Source organism: Bos javanicus, chromosome 27 (genome assembly GCF_032452875.1).
Source record: "Bos javanicus breed banteng chromosome 27, ARS-OSU_banteng_1.0, whole genome shotgun sequence".
Lineage (NCBI taxonomy): Eukaryota > Metazoa > Chordata > Mammalia > Artiodactyla > Bovidae > Bos > Bos javanicus.
This window is the reverse complement of record NC_083894.1, coordinates 1,767,257-1,788,293: the sequence shown is the minus strand read 5'-3', so window position 1 is coordinate 1,788,293 and position 21,037 is coordinate 1,767,257. Positions and strand designations below refer to the sequence as shown.

The 21,037-nt window shown below is 52.1% G+C and overlaps 1 protein-coding gene across 5 annotated transcripts in view; it reads right to left on the bottom strand.

The window, feature by feature from the left end:
• ARHGEF10 (Rho guanine nucleotide exchange factor 10) overlaps window positions 1–21,037 on the bottom strand; it is a 61,925-nt gene that overhangs the window by 29,111 nt on the left and 11,777 nt on the right. For 4 of the 5 annotated variants that reach the window (XM_061404040.1, XM_061404041.1, XM_061404044.1 and 1 more), the window contains exons 2-11: window positions 20,704–20,853; window positions 16,786–17,031; window positions 15,948–16,214; window positions 14,327–14,390; window positions 12,811–12,887; window positions 11,002–11,058; window positions 8,572–8,735; window positions 6,194–6,310; window positions 3,514–3,628; window positions 2,490–2,596 (exon numbers count right to left, since the gene is read on the bottom strand). In XM_061404040.1, coding sequence (XP_061260024.1) covers window positions 2,490–2,596; window positions 3,514–3,628; window positions 6,194–6,310; window positions 8,572–8,735; window positions 11,002–11,058; window positions 12,811–12,887; window positions 14,327–14,390; window positions 15,948–16,214; window positions 16,786–17,031; window positions 20,704–20,740 — 1,251 coding nt within the window. In that variant the 5' untranslated portion in view covers window positions 20,741–20,853. The remainder of the gene's footprint in view (window positions 1–2,489; window positions 2,597–3,513; window positions 3,629–6,193; window positions 6,311–8,571; window positions 8,736–11,001; window positions 11,059–12,810; window positions 12,888–14,326; window positions 14,391–15,947; window positions 16,215–16,785; window positions 17,032–20,703; window positions 20,854–21,037) is intronic. The other variant, XM_061404042.1, reaches the window with a different exon arrangement.

The following is a 21,037-nucleotide window of genomic DNA, read 5'->3' as shown; positions in this document are numbered from 1 at the left end:
ACTGTGTGTGTTCTGCATGCCCAGCATGGAGCTACACGGGGTTAATGTATACTTCGTGTACATATTAAGTTCAGAAAAAAAAAAAAACTTTCCAGTCTTCCCCCCAAAAATGGTATTAGCAACACTTATCTAAAATCATTATTCCAAAGTTTTTTTTAAAAGCCCTTGGAAGGTGGAAGTATAGATCTGTTTTGTTCTGAGGCCATTCAAAGCCTCCAAGGCTAGAAGCACAGGGAGTGAATCACCAAGGTCGTTTCAGGAGCAGCCCCCACTCCCTCAGATCTGAGGCCTGCACTTGAAGTAGTGACATCACTTTGGGGTTTGTTCCCACGACCCGAGGGCACGCAAGCACAAGCTTCTGGCCCCAAGGTGCCTGCTGGAGACCAGGACGACGCTTGGCACTTCTGTCCAGCTGACACCCAGTTTGGAAAGTTGGTTTTGCCAGTATACGGGAAGTAGAGCGTAAAAAGCACAGCAAGGTTTCTCTTCCCCGCCCCCAGCTGCGCAGTGGGAGGCTCGTCCCAGGAACCACGGCGCCACCTGGTGGCAGGAGCCGCCCCTGGCTGCGTCAGCGTGACTCCTTTCCTCACAGGAGGGGCTGCTCCTTCACGAGATGGAGGCAAAAATCAACCCTGAGGGACACCTGAGGAACAAAGTGACATGTTTAAAGGGCGGATGCTTCAAAGTACACACAGATGTGTCTATGAGCCCACAGACCCCTCGCTCTGGATCCTCCCCCCAAACTATAGAGGGTCAGATTCAGAGTTCCAGACAATGTCTCAAGTCTGGAGTCAGAATATCTGGGAATTTGGGGGATCTAACACAGCAGATGGTGACTGCAGCCATGAAATTAAAAGACACTTACTTCTTGGAAGGAAAGTTATAACCAACCTAGACAGCATATTCAAAAGCAGAGACGTTATTTTGTCAACAAAGGTCCGTCTAGTCAAGGCTATGGTTTTTCCAGTGGTCATGTATGGATGTGAGAGTTGGACTATAAAGAAAGCTGAGTGCCGAAGAATTGATGCTTTTGAACTGTGGTGTTGAGAAGACTCTTGAGAGTCCCTTGGACTGCGAGGAGATCCAACCAGTCCATCCTAAAGGAGATCAGTCCTGGGTGTTCATTGGAAGGACTGATGTTGAAGCTGAAACTCCAATACTTTGGCCACCTGATGTGAAGAGCTGACTCATTTGAAAAGACCCTGATGCTGGGAAAGATTGAGGGCAGGAGGGGAAGGGGACGACAGAGGATGAGATGGTTGGATGGCATCACCGACTCAATGGACATGGGTTTGGGTGGTCCGGGAGTTGGTGGACAGGGAAGCCTGGCGTGCTGTGGTTCATAGGGTCACAGAGTCAGACATGACTGAGTGACTGAACTGAACTGAACCCAGGTGTTAAATACTCTGCTTAAGTGCTGAGATGACTCTGATGTATCAGGTCAAAGGGCCTGGAATTGGTATCAAAACAACTGGAAAATAAAGATGAAACCCCAAATCTGCCCCGATTGCAGGGCCCCCGCAGGTTAGGACACCCCTCAGTCAACCCTGGCATGTGGACAGCACGCCCGGTGCCTGTCCCCAGACTTCAGGCCTCCCAAGATCCATGCACGGCTGACGGGGCGTTGTCCCGGGGCTGCCTTCCTCACGCACGGCCTCCTAGCCCTCCCCTTTTCACGCAAGCCCTCCTCACGAATGCCTTCCCTACGCGCCTCCCTGCACACAGCCTCCTCACGCACTCACGCAAGGCCTCCTCACGCACTCACGCACGGCCTCCCGATCGCAAGTCCGCTCGCCTCGGCCCCGCCCTCACCCTGACGGTCGCTGACTGTCTCCTCGCGGCAGCTCGCCATCTTTCCTGTCGGACTCTGAGCTGACCGCGGAGGGTTTTCATGGTCTGCACGCCATACGCATGAGTGCGTGTCACGTGTACGATGCGTGCATTTATATCGACCATCACCTACCTGCCCACTTACGTCTGTCCAGCTTTGTCATCTACCTACGTTGTCGGTCATCTCTCTCAGCGTCCATGAACTGCAACATGCAGCCCACGTGGGAAGACTCAAATTACATCCCCCCAGGACCAGCATCCCTTCTCCCGAAGGCCCCTGGCTCTCGGGTATGCCCTCGCCCCCCATGCCTTCCTCTCCTTTCACCCAAACATAGTCAAATGGAAACCACTGAGTTTTTTCCCCTCTGCTACCGATGTTCAGAGATTAAGAATTCGTTTACATTTGGCTAAGTTCATGAGTTACTGGAAATCTGTATTCTAACCTCACCATTGCATAGACGCTTCACACACTCACACCTGGTCTCTTGGCCATCAACATGAACGAGCATAAGTGAGTCTCACAAAGAAGCAGACCTTCCACGCGTGCTCACAATCACACAGCGGGGACACCTAACGTATTTAAGGACAGCGAGGCCAGAGGCCAGGCGGACGGAAAGGTCAGCGCAGCCCTGCCGTGCCAGCCCCGCCCCACGCCCTACCTGCTGCTGAGACAAGCCTTCCGGCATCGGGGTGAGGATGGCTTCGGGGTGCTTGCAGTCCACGTCGATGAACACGTTCTGCTCCTCTTCAAGACAGGATCTGTGGTCTTAAAGGAAGACAGAGCATGCTAGTCTGATGTTGAAATGGGGCGTTTATAACACTGCAGGGCAGTAAAGCTGCCGTCAGAGGGGCGCCCTTGGCAGACACCTCGGCCCCAAGCGGCCTTCCCACCCAGCGATGAGTCAAGTGAAGCTTTAACAAACCCAGAAAATAGCCCCTCCTACAAGGGGAACACAGAGTTTGTCGATATTTTAAGTTTTTGGTACTTGAAATCTAACTTCAAAAAGGCAGAGGTGTCATTTGAACACCTAGAAGGCAGAGTAGAAACACATATTTCAGTTTCTAAATCTATAACATAACCAAAATCAGAAGCAAATAAAGGCAATTCTGAGTTACTCAGAACCAACACTCCACAGACAAAAACGAAGGGAGACTCAGTAACCTCCTGACTTTCTGCCTTTCTCATTAGAACTCTGAAAAAGCACAACTCCCCCCAGATCAAAAATTTTAGACCAAAACTAAATTCATTTCTAAGAACTTAGATGCAGCTAAGTAAGCTAAAGAATCCACAGAATGGCTAGAAACCAGAAAAGCATGGGAATTTTCAGGTAATACTGAGATTATCTAATTCAGAAAACTGTGAGGAGCTTTAAAAAAAACAGCACACAGGATCCTGATCCGAGCCTCTCTGCTCCGCCGCAGTCCGGAAGGGGCAGGAAACACGCCCAGGGGTCCCAGCACAGTGAACGAATCCCTGTGATCATGTTCTGTGATGAATGACCATGCTGAGAACCCAGGGGCTCCGGGAGCGAGAGTGAGGGACCCCCATCACCCGACTGCTGGGAGAAGCCGGTTGGGAGGTGGCGAAATCTACCACCTGGGAGAATGCCCCCACTTTCTGCTGCGGGGAGAGAGTTCCCCCACCCCGTGCCCACCCGGAGGGGACCCAGTAAGGAAACGCACCCGCAGAGATGAAGGATTTGGTCCTGATGAAGGAGCGTCCCCGCTTCACGGCAGCCTTTGTCTTCTCCAGCCCATCCTTGGTGCCCTCTCGCGCGGCCCGCACCAGTTTCTGCATCTGCAGGGAAGGGGGTCTGGGTGAGGGGGGCGGCTCGGTGAAAACTCCTTGTTGCTCTTAATCCATTTTAAAAGAATACTGTCAAGTAGTCTGGTCTTGAAACATCTGAAATTGGCTTTTTGATCTGGGAGAGCTTTCTTGGCTGTTGTGTGGGGGGGATGGGGAGGTGATTTGGGGCTATTTTGGTTTCACTGGACCTGTGGCGGATTCATTTTGATATTTGGCAAAACTAATACAATTATGTAAAGTTTAAAAATAAAATAAAATTATAAAAAAAAAAAAGGAAAAAGAGACTTAAAAAAAGAGCCCTTTCTTAGCATAGTTTTTAAAATGTGTCCTTCTGTATTTAAAAGTTGACCTTCGTTTTTATTACAAACACTTGCCAAGAGCCTTGGAGAAGCCTGGGTGTGGAGAAACTGAGGGCACGGACGTCAGGGGGTTTGCCCGAGGTTAAAGGGCAGATTGCAGGATACAGGGGAGCCGCCAGCTGGAGACCACCCCCGGCCAGCCCAGTGGCTCACAGGCTCTTTATACTGACGACTCCCAGGACCCACTATGCCTGCGGGAATACCTGCCAGGATGTGGACAGAGAGACGGCCAGCCCACAGGAAGGACCGGCAGAGCCCACCTCCCACCACAGGGGAGCATGCTCACTCTGGTTCCCGGGGGCAGGTCCCGGCACAGTACTTAGACTGGCCACCAGTGTCCAAAGCGCCCAGCCATGTGCCTTGCGTTTTATCCACTTTTCTTACCCTTTAGAAGCTAACCTTGGTGGTACTGGCCATCCGGCACCAAGTGATTGATTGTTTAGAGAAAATCCAGATGGCCTCTTACGACACAAACCCCTTTAGTCCGTCTACGGTGCCTCCCTACCCGTCCTCCTGTGATCCTCCCCGGGGGGCGGTGGCTGTTCAACACCTGCCAGCTCACCCCCTGTGGCTGTGGCCAGGGCCTCCCAGTGCCAGGCCTCCAGGGCCACCGCCTGGTTGTGCATTTGTCCAAAGTGCCGCCGGCCAAGGGGCTCTTGGGGGCTGAGGCTCGGCTGACCCAGCAATTCAGCCCAAGTGTGCATCCCAGATGCAAGAGCCATGCCCCTGCAGGTTACCCACTCGTGGGGCCGCCAGTCTGGCGCTGGACACGCGTAACTGCAGCCCAAAGTGACTCTACAATTCCCCTCTGTCCCTGCGCCTTAGCCGGCCTCCCTGATGCGCACCTGGCCTCCCAGCCAACTCGACGGAAACCAAGCCCAGGTCACGCTGTCTGGCCAACCCCAACCCCAATGTCCTGTACCCCACCACCACCCACCTTTGCCAGGTCAAACACGGCCAAGCCACTTCTGCCTCCGCTCCTGCACCCCTTTAACCAAACTTGGCCGCGTCCGGAGACCACCGTGGACAGCATCCGGCCACCCCCTTCTCCACAGTGCCCACACCCTGCAGGTGCACCCGACTGCTCAGCTGCCAGGCGCCTCCCCTTAGCTCCTTCCCCACAGTCTCCCTGGATCCTCCCTCCTCCTGCCAGACACGGCCTACAGACCGGCTCCATCCACACTCCCTCCGAGTGAAGCCACACAGATGCCGGGGTCCGTGGGGAGGGAACAGCTGACTGGGGCCCCACAGCCACCAGCCACACGCCGGGCCCCGCTCCCCTGCATAGGACAAGTCGCCCCACTCTGCCGCTCACGGCACTTCCCACTGTCCTTTCCTGAGTGTGTCCATCTCTTTGCTGAGCCAGTCTCCCTCACACACTGCCCTGTGCTGCCCGGAAACCCCCAACGGCCTCCGACTATCCCCGGGGCTGCCACCTGTTTCCTGCCCAGGGACCAGCCCGATGCCGAGCCAAAGGAGATGCTATGATTCCGGGGGCTTTGCTCCTGAGTTGAAAGTTGTGGAGCACAGCGGTGGCATTTACAGGGATGTTTCTGAATGAACACCTGCCTCAGGCAAGTGCCCTTCAACACCTGAACAAACGACAGACATCAGAAGGATGGCAAATCCAGCTGAAGTGAAGTTACTTGACAGTGCTCTTTTAAAAACCATCTCAGACAGCAGACGCCACGACATTCAAGCCGGCAGTTCTCAGCTCTGCGGTCTCAGGAGCCCTTCACGCTTACAAAGTCACCAAGCAGCCCCAAGGGCTTCGGCTCACCTGGTGCATTTGTCTGTATTTATTGTCTAAGGAGTTGAAATTGAGAAAAAATGTTGAATATTTTTTAAATATTAATTTTATAAACAACAAAACTATTTAACTTTATCTTAGCTAGTAACATTTGATGATAAATTACTATGTTTTCCAAAACAACAAAAAAAGTGCATTGGTTTGCACATGGGGGAACCTGCCTCGAGTCTGGCGTGGAGTCGGAGGATCCCTCGTCCCAGCAGGTGTGGCACAAGCCAGGCAGGACAGAGGCAAAGGAGGTCCCGGAAATGACAGGAACCATCCACTGCCTGGATGGCCCTGGGGTTCCCTGGACCGCACCCTGAGAACCGCCGCAGCTCAGATGTGAGCTTGCTCATTAAACAACAGTCTGCTTCTGCAGAAGCATTTCCAGCGGGAACCACACACCTTCAGTTCATGTTTGTGCTTTAGCTGCTGAATCTCTACCGCGCCCACCGTGTTTGCCATCAACTCTCTCATCTTTCTCTCATAGTGCTCCTTTAAGCGGGTTAGGTCATGGGAGAGCTACAGCACAAAGAGACACAAGCTTTTCACAACACGCTCTTCCCGGCGCTTTCAGGCAGTCTTACATTGAGAGGACTTGAGCCGCATCTGGTGGGTGACGTTCACGCACCAACGTCCTCCTGCCCCGGGCCCCCCGTCCTAGCCCTCCGGCTTTCGGGAAATAAACACACGAGTGAGTAAAACATGTCAGCAGAGGGCAGACTCCAGGTGAGCCAGGATGGAGACTCCTCTGTGCTGAACCAGAGCAAGTAAACGCACAGAAAAATCTGGGCACCAGCATGCGTCTACATTTTAGTGGATTTAAAGTGACCCAAAATGTAGAAATACATATAAAATTATTCCTGTATGTCAGCACCAAAGCAGAAGAAACTTGAGTTCAGCACTGAGAGGGGCATGGTTTGGTAACAGCCACGTCAACTTTTAAGTCTCCAGACTGACGTGACTTCCTCTGCAGCTCCCGGGGCGGGGTGAGGTCTCAAAACTCTGTCCTCGCATCATGACAGACGTCTCCAACGTGCAACCCAAGGCCTGCGCCTTAGAGAGTGTGGCCCATGTTCCCCAGACAAGGACATCTGGGCAATTTCTGATCCAATCTAAGACTGTGTGGGAGATCAGTCTTCTTTGGCAGTTTTTGAAACATGACTCTTTAAACCAGGGAACTAGGGACTTGTTACAGCATCGCCTGTCCTGTCCCAGGACGCTGCCTGCTGGCCCCCGTGAGGGCTCTGCGCTCGCGGCCGCCCGACCCCCTCTGGCATGTTACTGTGGTGCGTCTGGGAGCACGGGTTCGCCCGGACAGCCAGGAGGGCAGAGTCTCTGCCCCGAAATCGTGCTCACAGCTCACGGGCCATCGCTGGACCAAGCCGGTTTGCACTAACCCCCCGGCCCACTGACGATGAAATTTAGTTAGGAGTTTCTTAACCGCTCTCCAAGGCCCCCACTGGGTGTGCCATCCTGCTGAAATCAGGCCCCAGCACCATACTGAAAACCTCCATTTAAATCTGGAACGCTGGGCTCAGCGAGAACAAGCCAAGTGTCACCTTAGTCACCAGCTGCGATTGAAACTATAGCTGTAACTTCACTTCCTGGCTAAGTCTCCGCTGTAATGACTCTGGTGACAGGCGAGAGCCAGGTTCCTGCAAAAGCTTGTTAGTAATGTTGAATAGTTGGGGGACTTCCCTGGCAGTCCAGCGGTTAAGACAGCATACTTCTAATGCAGGGGGCATGGGCTTGATCCCTGGTCAGGGGAACTAAAGATCCTGCAAGCCATGTGGCCAAAAAATACATACATACATAAGTATCAGGTAGTTGGGTTGACCACCAGCAGTTGGTAGAGCCTTCTTAAGTTTCAGGATGAGATTACAGAACATGTGAACCCCAGTGCCCAGAATGACCTATAAGCTACACATACATGGAGGCCACGCAAGGAGCCCACCAGATTGGTTACAGGGGCTCAGGCTGCCGTGACTCATGGTGACTTATTGATTGCATTGTGAGGCACTGGCCGCAGCCTCTGTCCACGTGAGGCCTGCATGTCAACCTCACACAGAACACAGAGCCCCCTTGGACGTGACCGTGGACGGCTGTACAAACCCCTCTTTCACCAACAGCCCAAACGTCGACACGAGCAGTGGGGGCGGCCAGTCACCACCAGCCACCAGGCCCCTCAGTGAGCAGCGCTCTGGTCCCCACTTACACCCGCTGGCCCTGGCGTCAGCCCGGAATCCACTCCTTCAAACCGGACCCTGGTCTCAGGACTGTCCCGCTGAGGGGGGAGAGTGCCCAGCGGGGTGGGGCCTTTGTCCTGTAACATCCTCTGTAACACCTTCTATTTTTACCTCTTCCTGTTTGTGCTCAGAACGCCGAGGACCACGACATTCTGTAAAGGACAGTGGGCTGCGCCGTGTCCACCGGCCAGGCTCTCCATGCAGCCGGCTGCGCACTAGCAGCGCTGTGTGTACACAGCACAGATAGCCAGGGAATGCCTCCTTACTTCCTGAATGCTCAGGACAGGGAGCTCGTTCGGGGCCTGTTGAGGGATTCCATTTATGTAAATTTCATTTTCTCATCCTGCCAGGACTGTACTGTATGAGATAAAGGGCCTCTTCTCTTTTGCTAACATCAGATGCTTTCTTCAAACTACACATCAACATCTTAGAAAACAATCATGTAAAGACTATGTGAACGAGGCAACCCCTTCTGGTCCTGGCCACACACCCGTGTGAGCACGCTGTCCCCCAGCACATAGCCGGGACACCTGCCTGCTTCCTGTGGTCGCCGCGCAGGAAGGAGCGGGGGACCCCGCTCCTGCTCTCCGAGTCGCTCTGCTCCTCGTAGCTCTCGAACTCGCTGGAGCTCCACCCGTACTCCAAAGAGCTGTGGCCGCCTTCATCTCCATTCTCCACGTCGTCATAAATCATTTCATCTGAGTGCAAAAACACCAGATGAAGAATTAAATTGCAGAACTCAATTAAAATGCAGAACTCCTGGCTACTGTGTGCATGTCTGTCGTGTGAGAGCGTCACTGAGAGCTGGGGAGGAGACACCCGGGAAGAGCTTGGAGGAGCAGTGGAGGGGCCTCGGGGGGAGACCCCTGGCAGTGATGGGTGGGGGCAACAAAACTCTGACAAACCCCCAGCCCCATCCACATCCAGAGGACCACTGGTCTATGAGAAGCCACCACAATTATACCAAATGATTTCTTGCCCGTAGAGAACTTTTGATGAAGGAAAGATATTCTTTGGATAGATACGTGGAATATAAACAGATTACACAGACTGACAGATCACCGATAGATGATAAAGATAATCAAATATGAACGAAAGTAAAGTATATTACAAACAACTGTAAATTCTTTTGTGCTAAAATTAGCCCATAAAACCTATAACCTGTTGCATGCATGCATGCATGCTCAGTCACTTCAGTCGTGTCTGATTCTGCAATCCCATCGACTGTAGCCCACCAGGATCCTCTATCCATGGGATTCTCCAGGCAAGAATAATGGAGTTGGTAGCCATGCCCTCCTCTAAGGGAATCTTTCTGAACCAGGGATCGAACCTGGGTCTCCTGCTTTGCAGGCAGATTCTTTACCGCTGAACAACTGGGGAAGCCCATAAACTGTTACTGCATTTAAACGTCTTTATCATATCAGTCATTTCAAAATTAGTGATGAGCATGTCTGTTCACGCCTCCAGATCACGACAAAGGCGCTGCCCGCACAGGGGCACCTGGCCTAACAGAACGGCCGACATCTCCAGCAGGGGCACTGCTGGCCCACCTGCCGTTGGCGTTTGGTTTTTGAGACCCCAGATCATCCTGTTTGTGCCGGGAGAGCCCTACCAGGGAGGATCAATTATCCCAAAATGCAGTTCAAACCTGGCTTTACAGAAACTAGCCTTTAGTCCCCATGTTGCTTGTAGCAGGTACTTAAATACTACCCAGGAGCACACTTACTCTAAAGATCCAGTAGGTTTGTTTATAAAGAGGCTAGAGGGTCTCCCGTCCTGCTGGGTCTTGGGAGGCAGCCTCTGTTAGCTGAGGCTGTAGCAGCTCCGGGGACCTGGTCGCCTCCAGAACACTTTTGGGATGAATAAATGAGTCCATGCTTTTAAATATGAAGTTTGCTGTCAATTTTAAGAATACATCCTCCATGAGGCTGGGAAGGTTCTGTCGGGAGTTTTTAACACCAGAAGGCCACTGCATGGCACCAACTGCCTTCTAAGCATATGATTTCTGTCATTCACCTGGTCCCCTGGGAAATGACACTGAACCAGCCAATGTTGGAAGACACCTGAACTCTGGAGACACACCTCCAGGGCTAGGGTAGGCTTCAGCTTGCTTGCTGGGCGTGAAGGCCTGACCTTTCATCTGGGTCGTTCGGCATCAGGCTTTCTGAGTGCAGGGGCTCTAAGTCTGAGCTAACAACCTCCGAGGGTCAGAGGCGGTCCACTCACCCGTCACAGCTCTCTGCTGCCTTCTGTGGGTTCAGCACCCCTTTCCCATGAAATGCAACACGGACCGTTCCTCCGGGCTCTACAGGCGGTCCAGCTCCCCAACCTGTGTCTGATGCTGCCTGTGTCTCTCTAAAAGGACAATACTTTGGCCGGATGTGGAAATCTGGGTCAGAACACTGCATTTTCTTTAGCAGTTTGGGAGCATTATCTGCCTGTCAGGAAGTATGCTGTTCTTCCCGAACTGCGGCTCCTCCCGGGTGGCGGCGGCTCTTCTCCCGCTGCTGTTAGGTTGGTCATGGTGGGGCTGTGCTCAGCCGGCTCAGCTGTAGGCGCCTCTGTGTGCATTCACACGTGACCCTGCTTTGGCTCTGCATTTGTATAATCTGGGAGCTTACATCTGTAATCCCGGAAAATTCTTAGTAATCCCTTCTTCCATGACCTCCTGTGTGTCACCTGTTACCTCCCGGCCTCCACGCCTTATCTTTCCATTTGTATTTTCACATCTTTAACTCCTCCTGCTTCTTTTAGGTAATCGAGATAGTCATCCAACCTCCAGGGTCGGGTGTGAACACGCGCACAGGTGTGCACACACAGCGCTCTACCCCACGGCATCAACAAGACACTGAAACCTTACAAAATGCGACCACAGACGCGCAGGGGCTGTGCGCCTAGGGGCTTCGCCTGCCCGCTTCCATCTAAACTGCAGCCCGTTAAACTCAGTTCCAGACGAAACCAAACCTGGCTCAGAGTCTGAATTTTCTCTTGGCACGTCGTCATAAATGGCTTCTTCCGGATCTGGAAGGAAAGGAAAGGAGACTTTAAAACTGACCCAGACGCAGAGAGAGCAGTCTGCACTCGCGGGGCCCACGGCCTCCGGCGAGGCTACAGCCACTCGGAAGCTTGTTTTACGGGGATGGTAACTGACGGGGCCCCACCGGAGCGCAGGCATTGTTCTTAGGGCGGAACACTTCCTGGGGAAGGAACGACGGCTCTACATGGAGCGGCTGTGAAACATCTCCAGGAAGAGGTTTATGGCCTCCTGGTCAAAGTATTCCTTTTTTTCGTTTGTTTTGCGTTCAATTACACATCTTTATAAGCATTTTTAAGTTACTGCAATTAATGTTTTCTGACGGGCAAAACACACAAAGGTGGCGTGTAGTCTCAGAAACAGAGGGATAGATTCACTGCTGCTCTGAGTAGGACTCGGCTGACAGCGTCATCTCGTTTCCCGCGACTGCAGATGAAAGGCAGCCACGTGCACGTATGAAGATGTGCAACTTTTAGGACAAAAACCTCTAAAGCTGTACTATGTGAACCACTAGTAGCCTAGGAAATTGTTTAAGGTGTTTCTTTTTTTAAAAAAGTAGGGATCCTCCACGGCTGACGTTCCATGTGCCTGACTCAGGGGTCCCACAGGAGAACAGAGTTTGAAACTCATGTACGTATTTGTGAGAGCTCCATGCTCTGCAGGTAGCCCGACGAAATTACAGTGCGCTCCATCCAAGAACCCACAAAAGTGATGGTTACTAAGCAACAGGAGACAAAACCAGGTAAATACAGCCTCCCTCTCCTCTGACATGCAGCCACTGTCCCTTCCCACGTTCCCGGGGTGAACGCACGGCCACGGCCCGGCGTATTCTTGGGTTGCTGTCAAAGCCCAAGTCAGAGACGCTTGCTGTCCCGAAATAATACGTTTCAACTGCGGCCACAGTATTTCCACCCCTATTAGAGCACGTGAGCGGCTAGTGGTGTACAGACCTCATGTTCGAATACAGTTATTCCACTAATGAAAACGAGTCATGGGAGAAAAAGTCAGACAGCTTCTACTTTGTAAATAAAATTGCTTGAGGACAGCGAGATGATAATTTAATCCTGTAATGATCCATATTTAATAGCCGCTCGCAGAAGAATCTACGTTTGCAGAGTTCTTTGTTTTGACAATGTCATTATTAAAACAGAAATGAAACATTCCAGGGGAGAATTTAATAATTAGGATAATGTTTAGATGGTCATACCTTGTGAGTCAATCGTATAAGACAATTACACAGACATTAGTGAGCCAGTGGATGGTAAAAGAGCTAATTAGAAAAGCAAGGTTACTTTAAAAATATTAAAAAACAAGCCTAGCTAAAATTAGTTCTGCTTTCTGCACCACACGTGGAATAAAAGGTCTGCCAGGCCACGCCATCTGGTCTGTGGGCTGGCTTAAACACCCACCACCCCTCTTCAAAATGGTACCATAAGAAAGCATCTGACTGGGGCTCACGAGAAAGAATGCCTTGTTAGTGCCTCTGTCCCCAAATCTCTGGCTGTTATGACAAAAGACAAGATCAGTACTGGAATAAATCCATCAGCCAGGACGAGGGGGGTGCTGAGACGCAGAGAGCAGATGATCTGATGGGAGACAAAGCCATGGCTTCGTGGGGCCCGGGGAAGCAACTGCAGTCAGCGGTGGTCGGGGCTTCAGATGAACGGACACAGGACAGGAGAACAGCAGCAGAGCCGGACAAACACGCACGGCCCCTGGGGCCCTGGCGTGGTACTCACTCTCCATCCAGGCTGTGTTGGCCGGATCCGCGACCCAGCGGGCCAGGGCGCTGTCCTCCTTCTGATCTGGATCCTCACTTAAAGAACACACAAGAACATCGGGATGTTGAGAACCCCTCACACGTGTCTGGTGGGATGAAGAATGGTGCAGCTGTGGTGGAAAACAGTTTGGCTCTTCCTCAGAAAGTCAGACACAGGATCACCGTGTGACCTGGCGCCTCCGCTCCTAGGTGTGCAGCCAGAGGACGTGAGGGCAGGGGCCTGCCAGGCACCTGGATGCAACATCCACAGCAGCGTCAGCACGGCCGCTGGGAGGTGGCCGTCAGGAGAGGAGGAGATAAACAAAATGTGGTGTGTGTGCACAATGGAACGGTACCAGGCCTTCAACAGGAAGGAGATTCCAACACACACTACAGTATGGATCACCCTCGACACATGATGCCAAGCCAATGAGCCAGACACGGAAGGACAAGCACCGCATGATTCAGATCATATGAGCACCTATGGACAGGCAAGCTCACAGAACGTAGAACAGAGGCCTTGGGAGCTGGGAGGGGGCACCTGGGTTATGGCATGAAGGGCGAGGCTTCTGATCAGGACGATGAAAATGTTTCAAAGGCAGAGAGTGGTGATGGCTGTACAACTCTGTGAATGAATTTAATGCCACTGGATTTTACACTTAAAAATGGTTAAAAATGGCAAACTTTACGGTATGTATTTTTATTGCACTTTTAAGATGAATAATGCCATATACTGAAAACTAGAGGATGGTCCACTTTAAATAGGTGAAATGTAGTATGGTATATGAATTATAACTCGATAGAGTCGCTTAAAAGCAAACACACCTACCATGCAGCGAGCACGCTGCCATGCTAGGCGGTAGGTGCTCTACAACGTGGTAAAACCTGGTCTTTGTATTTGAAGTATTCAGTCTGGTAGAAGAAAGGGACACAGGAGATAATGTGAGAGCACAAAGCAGTCAATCACAATGCAGATGTGTGCACACGGCTCTGGAAGCACAGAGGGGGACGGTTTCATGAAACGAGACACTTAAGCTAGAGTTTTGGAGGGTGAGTAGAAGTTTGCCTGGAGGCGGGGATTCTCCTGGGAATTTCAAGCAGATGAAGCAGCATTTGTGAAGGCAAGCAGCATGAAAAAAACACCCGTAATCAAATCAGTTTCAAGGATTTCAGATGAAAGCTGGGTCAGACAAAATTAAAAATCCTTTCTCCCCGTTGGGACTCTTGAGAAACTTAACAAGGTCAAGCATGTTGTCCAGCTCTATCTGGTCGTGAACCCAGTTTCTCTTTATCCACAAAGTATCATATTAATGTCTGAAAGAATCCTGGGGTTCAGGAAGACCTGATCTCGGGGTCCCCGGGTGAGAAGGCAGAGGGAACACAGGACAGAGGGACCAAGGGGTGGGGAGGGGCCTCGGCAGTGAGCTCGGATTCACAGCACTCGGCACGTCAGGGAAGGTCCAGGCCTCAGAACACCTGGAACAAGAGCAAGATACCTGTTCACTGGATCCTCAGAACTCAAGGAATTCAGCTGGCTGTCTTCTGCCGCTTCCTGTGTCTCTGCCAGGAGAGGAAAGTTCACACTGTTCACGCTTGAAAGACACGTCTAGGAACTTGCTTTTTACCCTTTAAATGGTTTCGTACTTTCCTTTCTCATCAATGAGAGGCTTATCTTATCGTAAAGAGGATCGACTGGCAGATTTAAACTCTTCAACTTTTAGATAAAATGTACTCCAACAGGACGCCGATAAAAAGTGACACCCAAAGGCCTCATGAGCCAGCCTGCAACAAAGTGGTGCCCAAACGAATCAAGCCAGAATCGAAAACTAACACCACGGGAATCTGCAATTACGATCCACTTGAAAATGTGTCCACAGGACAAGCTCAAAAGATTCTCAAGCGGGAAAGATTCTAAAGTTGGTGAAATTTGATAACTAAACTGCATGTTCCCCTCAGCTGTCTTAACTTGGCAGTAAAAAACCACTTTCCTCAGACTTCACACGTCTGTCCTGACAGCACGTCTGAGAGGCCACCGTCCCCCAGGCCTGCTCCTGCCGTCAGGACGTCTAGCCCGGGGCGGTCCTCACGCGTGTCCTGACACGGAACAGAGAAACAGACCCGGTGAGAGCGGGACAGCTCAGCAGAGACGCCGGCACCGGCCCATCCTGGACAGAACCCGCTGCACTCGAACCCAGACATGTGACCGGGCGGGCGCCGGGGGAGACGCAGCCGCTGCCCGAGGGCCTCGGCCCGGACAGCGGGGTGCTGCCCCCATAGAACCCCACAGCCTGAAGGTTCACGGACAACGGTCTGAAGCCTGGACATCCAAGGTCAAGGCGCCAGCGTCTGCTCGGGCCCCTTCCGTCTCACAGACCGCCTTCCCGCCATGTCCTCCCATGAGGAGAGCTGGGGGCTCAGCGGGCTGTGTCATCGGGCGCTAAACCTACGCGCAGGGCTGCACCCTCAGAACCTCGTCACCTCCTGACACCATCACCTTGGGGGCCAGGTCTCAACATGCAACTCTGAGGCAGACACACAGTCTCCTTTTAAACCTGAAAACCCAAGCTCTGCACAACCAGCTGAGGCTGAAGCAACACAGCCAGGGCACGTCTGTAGAGATGATTGACACTGGCTTCATGAGCCACGTCCTCGAAGCTACCTGCCAGCTCCTTCCCGCTAAGCAGAGGTGCCGCTGTGCCTCTGACAGCCTCACAGACCTGGGACCCGTGGGGACCCGGGCCCCCGACGGCCCTGTCACAGGCGCGGGCTCAGTCTCCCTGCACCTGCCCGCCATGCCGCCGCTTCTCAAGGAGCCTCCTGATTCTCCTGGACACCAACCTGCACTCCCGGATCTCTCCCCCCAGCCATGAACCAGGGCTCCAGCTGGACAGTCTGATGGCAGAGAGCCTGTCACCCATGAAGGGATGACACGAGGGCACAGAGACACACGACGTGGACAGTGCCGCCCACAGGCACAAGGCGTGGGGGCGTCTGGGGGAAGGAGGCCAGGGGTGGGGACAGAGCCCAGGCTGCTCCACGACACTGCAGACAACACTCCGAGCCTCTCCTTGACCGGTCCCCACTGAGCAGCCGGGGCACAGTCTCAGGGCCCCCTACCTGCGGGGTCAGCGGGTGGGGCGGGCAGCACGGGGCTGGTGTAGGCTGGCAGCAGCAGTGGCAGGCTGGAGGGCACGGCATAACCGCAGGGCACTGGCACCAAGTACCCACTGGGCACGTGCAGGCCCCCACCCTCCCCCTCGGCATCCGGGTCTGGGGGTGGCGGCTGGTCTTCCTGGAGGGGCGTGATGTCAATGACGGAGTAGGGGTTGACTCTTGACGGGACCCCGGGTTTCAGTGGTTCTACTCCAGGTCCTTTTTCACATCCTGAGGATGAAAGAAGACTGTGGCAGACACGCCCGGCTGTGCAAGACTTGGCTGACACGCCCTGCTGGCCCGGGAGACCCCAGGCCTGGGAGCACGGTGCTTTGGGGCATCCGAGGGTTGAGCGTGACCTTGGGAACCAGGGGCACACAGCCTGGCTGAGCCCAGGGCAGCTCCTCCACTGAGACGAGTAGGTTAGAAGCTGCCAGAAGTGGGGCATCATTAACCACATGGAGAGCTGGTGAAGGTACCAACCAGACCATTGGACCGAATAAAAGTGACCAACTCCACCTCCAAACTTTAAAACACAAATTAAACTTGTACATTTCATATCAAATAGAATTATTTTGAAATAACGTTTCATGTAAGATAGTGACAAACTATGATGAGGCCATTTTTATTAGGAAAAAACATACCTGTTTCTTCCAGAACATAAACAGAAAAGAACATGGACAAGATTGAAAACCACAGAAAACAGAACAAAGAAGAGAAATCTTGGCCAAACTTGAATCAAGTCATTTCTGTCCACAGCACATCACAGACATATGATAGATTTTGGGCTCCTGGACCCTACCTTCCCCTGGACGGTCTAACCCGCAGGTGGGCTGGCTGGTCCCTGGGTGGTGGCCGGAGGATGCACAGGGTCCCGCGGTGGCGGCAGTGGTGGCGGTGGCAGGAGCGTCTGCCCCTGTGTCCCCTGCCTCGGCAGAGCCCGGAGCCTGCCTGTCGGCCTCTGGAGCTTCGTCTCCGCTGTCCAGATCGAGCTGTTCCCCCTCCTCCTCCTCCTCGTTGTTATTAGTGTCATACTTGACTTCATTCTCTGAAGTTGAAGGTCACGCAAATCACACTGTTAGTGTTTATTACCAGGAGAACGACTTCCTCTCTCCTGAACACACGACAGGCAGTCAGCCAGCAGTGGGCACCCAGGTGGGCACCAGAGGTGTGATAGCGCTCCCCGCCCCCTCCAGGCCCCCACCTTTCTACTGGGAAAAGTCGGTGCCACCAGGCTTGGGGCATACATCTGTGTTTCCTCTTGGAAGGAACCTCAACTCACAGGCTGGGAAGAAAAAGCAGGAGAGACAGAAAGGAAGAGAAAAAGCCCTTGCTACGTTTTACACTCTGGTCTTAGAACCGCACGAGTAAAAATCAACTTGGAGTAACACTAAATAAGCCACCAGGCAAGGATCAAGTTCACTTCAGCGGTTCCTATGAGATCAGTGCAATGACTTCACCTGTTCTGTGCATTCTGGCAGCTGCGCATACCATCTTCAGGGTAAAGCTGTGAGTTACCTGTGTCAGCTGGGTTACGCTCTTTTGGAGGGAAAGAGAGGAGATGCAAAGATTTGCTGATACAAGAGTTTTTACATGACTCTTACATGACTCTTACAAACAATAAGATCCCTCACGCAGACTTTTAAAAGGAAAAAAAAAAATCAGCTGAATCTAAAGGACCAGAACACTCACTGTATCTGCTGTAATCTCAGATCACTAGAAGACCTCTAAAAATTTTTAAGAAAAAAGAAAAAATAGTATATGCTGGAATTAAAATGTGAAATGGCATTAAAACCATCTGTGTCTACCTGAGTTTTCTATACATTAAGTATAAAAATACTAAATAAATTGTACTTAAAAATACGTTGTTCTAAAAAGAAATGAATGACGGTGGTCCCGGGAGACCCTGTGTCTCAGGTCCCACAGATCATGTTTTGTTCTGACCCCTCCCAGGTTATCTTAGCGCCCATGTAGTTCAATAAATTATAAAACTCTTCTCTTTGTAACAGTTTTCACCAATTTGATTTTAGGTGTGCTTCACCTAATTCTCCAAGTCCAGCGGCCGCACGGTGTAACCCCAAAGGAGAAGGCTGACAAAGCGCCAGCCCGTGGTTCTGACTCGCACCGTCATGAACCTCCACACTGCCCAGCATGACCCGTGACATTGCTAAGTCGAAACATCGCTTTTGTCAGGGTATTTAATTGGCATTATGTCCCTGTCACATTCATTTGGCAAGTGTGGATTTAAGGAAATGATGACAGCTATACTTGGAAAATGTTCTGGAAAATTTTATTTTTCTCTTGAAGAGACTTCTTGCTCTAAGATGTGTTCACCAGTTTATTTCAGTGAATAAACTGAATACTTAATGATTTAGCAAAAAAAAAAAAAAAGGCAAGGAAGCAGGCAGGCAGCTGCAGAGAGAGATGGGAAGGAGAACTCTGTCAGGCCCAGCCTATCCCAGCTGCCCACAGCTCCTGGCAGACGAGGACCGAATGAATGCCGCAGTCAGCCCACACAGTGACGGAGGCCTGGAGTCGGGAGTGCTGGCTGGCAGGGAGGAAGCCAGGTAGGCTGTCCATCCTCTGAGGAGATAACCCCAGCACCGCTGACCCATTAATGGTTTTTAAAGACTTGTTACAAATTAACACATTAAGAGAAAAGACTAAAAGAATACTCATTTTTAAGGCCAGAGATCAAAGCTATATATATTGTTCCTGGGTTCTCAGACCACAGCTAATTAAATCTGCAAGCTTAACCCAACATATGATGTTTCTCCTGTTTCAGATGAAGGCTATTTGTTTTTAATTCCTTTTACTGTTATGAAGAAGAAGAGCTTTAAGAAGGACCAGGCTGCAAACAGACCAACCAACAAGGGGCTATTCATAGCGGGCCCCCCGCCACCTCCAGGCTCTGCGTGTCACAGCTGGGAGCAGGTCCCTGGGGGCAGCAGGGTCTGCAGAACAAAGCCCCCCCTCTGAAGGCCAGGCCCCTCCCCCGCTGGACGCTGCCCACTGTCCTTGCCTCTGCGTGAGCTCACTGCACATCACCAGGCAGTGGACGAGGACTGTCCTGAATCAGCATGGATATGGTGCCACTGATAACTTCCTTTCCCTGCCAGGACTCACTTTTTTTTGTTACTAATTACAGAAAGGTTTTAGTTTCTGGTGGCTTATTGTTGCTGTTCAGTCCCTAAGTTGTGTCCAACTGTGTGTGACCCCATGGACTGCAGCATGCCAGGCTTCCCTATCCTTTACTATCTCCTGGGGTTTGCTCAAATTCATGTCCCCTGAGTCAGTGATGCCATCCAACCATCTCATCCTCTGTCGGCCCTTCTTCTCCTGCCTTCTATCTTTCCCAGCATCAGGGTTTTTTCTATTAAGTCAGCTCTTCGCATCAGCTGGCCAGAGTACTGGAGCTTCAGGTTCAGCATCAGTCCTTCCAATGCGTACTCAGGGTTGATCTCTGTTAGGATGGACTGGTTTGATCTTGCTGTCCAAGGGACTCTCAAAGTCTTCTGCAGCACCACAGTTCAGAAGCATTTACAATCATTAAATGTTGAGATCTGCATCCTGAGACCCCCTGGACCACCTTGTAATGGTGTTTGCATCTGGGACTTGCATCTTCTAATTTGATTCTCTGAGCGCCTCTAGGGGCCCCACCTCTAAGAGTTTTAGGAATGTTACCTCCTGAGGTCAGAGCTACTCCAGTTCTGTCATCCCAAGGAGGAGGCAAACTGATGCCAGGAGAGATGCACACATGTTTTCAGTCATCAGCTCGTGTGTCCTGAGGATGACGTTCAAACCCGAGCAGCTGTTTGGGAAACCCTCAAAGCCACACACTTCTCTGCCGCACCACTTCTTCCCAAATCCTGCTGCATCCAGACGATTTGACTTGGTGCCTAGGAAGCTTCTAGAAAAGGCCCAGGTCCCTGATGGCAGGCTGGACATGGATGGAGCTTTCCCACCTGAACACATAAGGACACTACGTACAGAACGCTATGCCGCCACTGGAAACGACAGCTGTGAGAGCCTCGGACTGACATGGAAAATAATAAAGTCTTAAGAATAATGTAAAAATGTACAGTCAACAGTCTTAACAATGGATATTCAACAGTTACTATCATGTAGAAAAGAAATACGAATGAAAAGACAGAAACCTGATCAAAATACAGGTGTTGTAGTGGTGAGGGAAGCATGACCTCGATGATTTTTTAGCTCCCTCTTCACATTCAAGGGAATTTTTAGGAGGACAATTTCACTTTTATAATGGGGCAAATCATACCTAAAGTATCGCTGAATCATTAAGAAGGGGACTTCCCTGGTGGCCCAGTGGCTCAGACTCCACGCTGCGCATGCAGGGGGTGGAGGTCCGATCCCTGGTCAGGGAACTAGATCCCGCATGCCATGCGGCACAGCCAGTCTATTAGCCCCATTGCTAACTGTTACAGATGTTAATTACCCAGAAAGTCATGTAAGGATTAGAGTACTATCATGTTAAATGTGGCACCAACATGCTTCAACCCTGGTCTTAGCCCTAGTGGCCAGCCAGGAAACAGCCACCAGCCGCGGGAGACGGTGTGGGTTAGCAGCCTGCACACCTGGCGCCCTATGTCTGCACGACCTTCCAGGCTCCCCAGGGAACTCCCCCAGGTGGACCATGCCTGGAAGAGAGCCCACACGTGCCCACCCACCTGCCCGCCGCCCACGCGCAGCCTGTTACCTTCTCGGGCAGGAGCTGGCGGGCCCGGCTGATCCATGCTGCCACGGCCACTGTGCTCTGGGCTTTGGGGCGTGCAGGGCCGCAGGAGGAGGCTCGGCTGTCAGGGCCGGGCGGTGGTGGCCCTGGTGCCACTGGGTGCCCACGGACAGCCTGAGGGGAGGAAAAAGTGGGTGTTCATTGGTGGCTGCAGTGAGGACCGTAACCTCCCGGGAATAACACTCAGGGCAAAGCGAGGCGGAGAAGAGACTCCCGGTGTCTGGACGGCACCTGGAACCGCACGCAGGAGGCACTGGCTGGATCCCTCCCTGCTCGGGATGCCAAGTCCCTGCTGAAC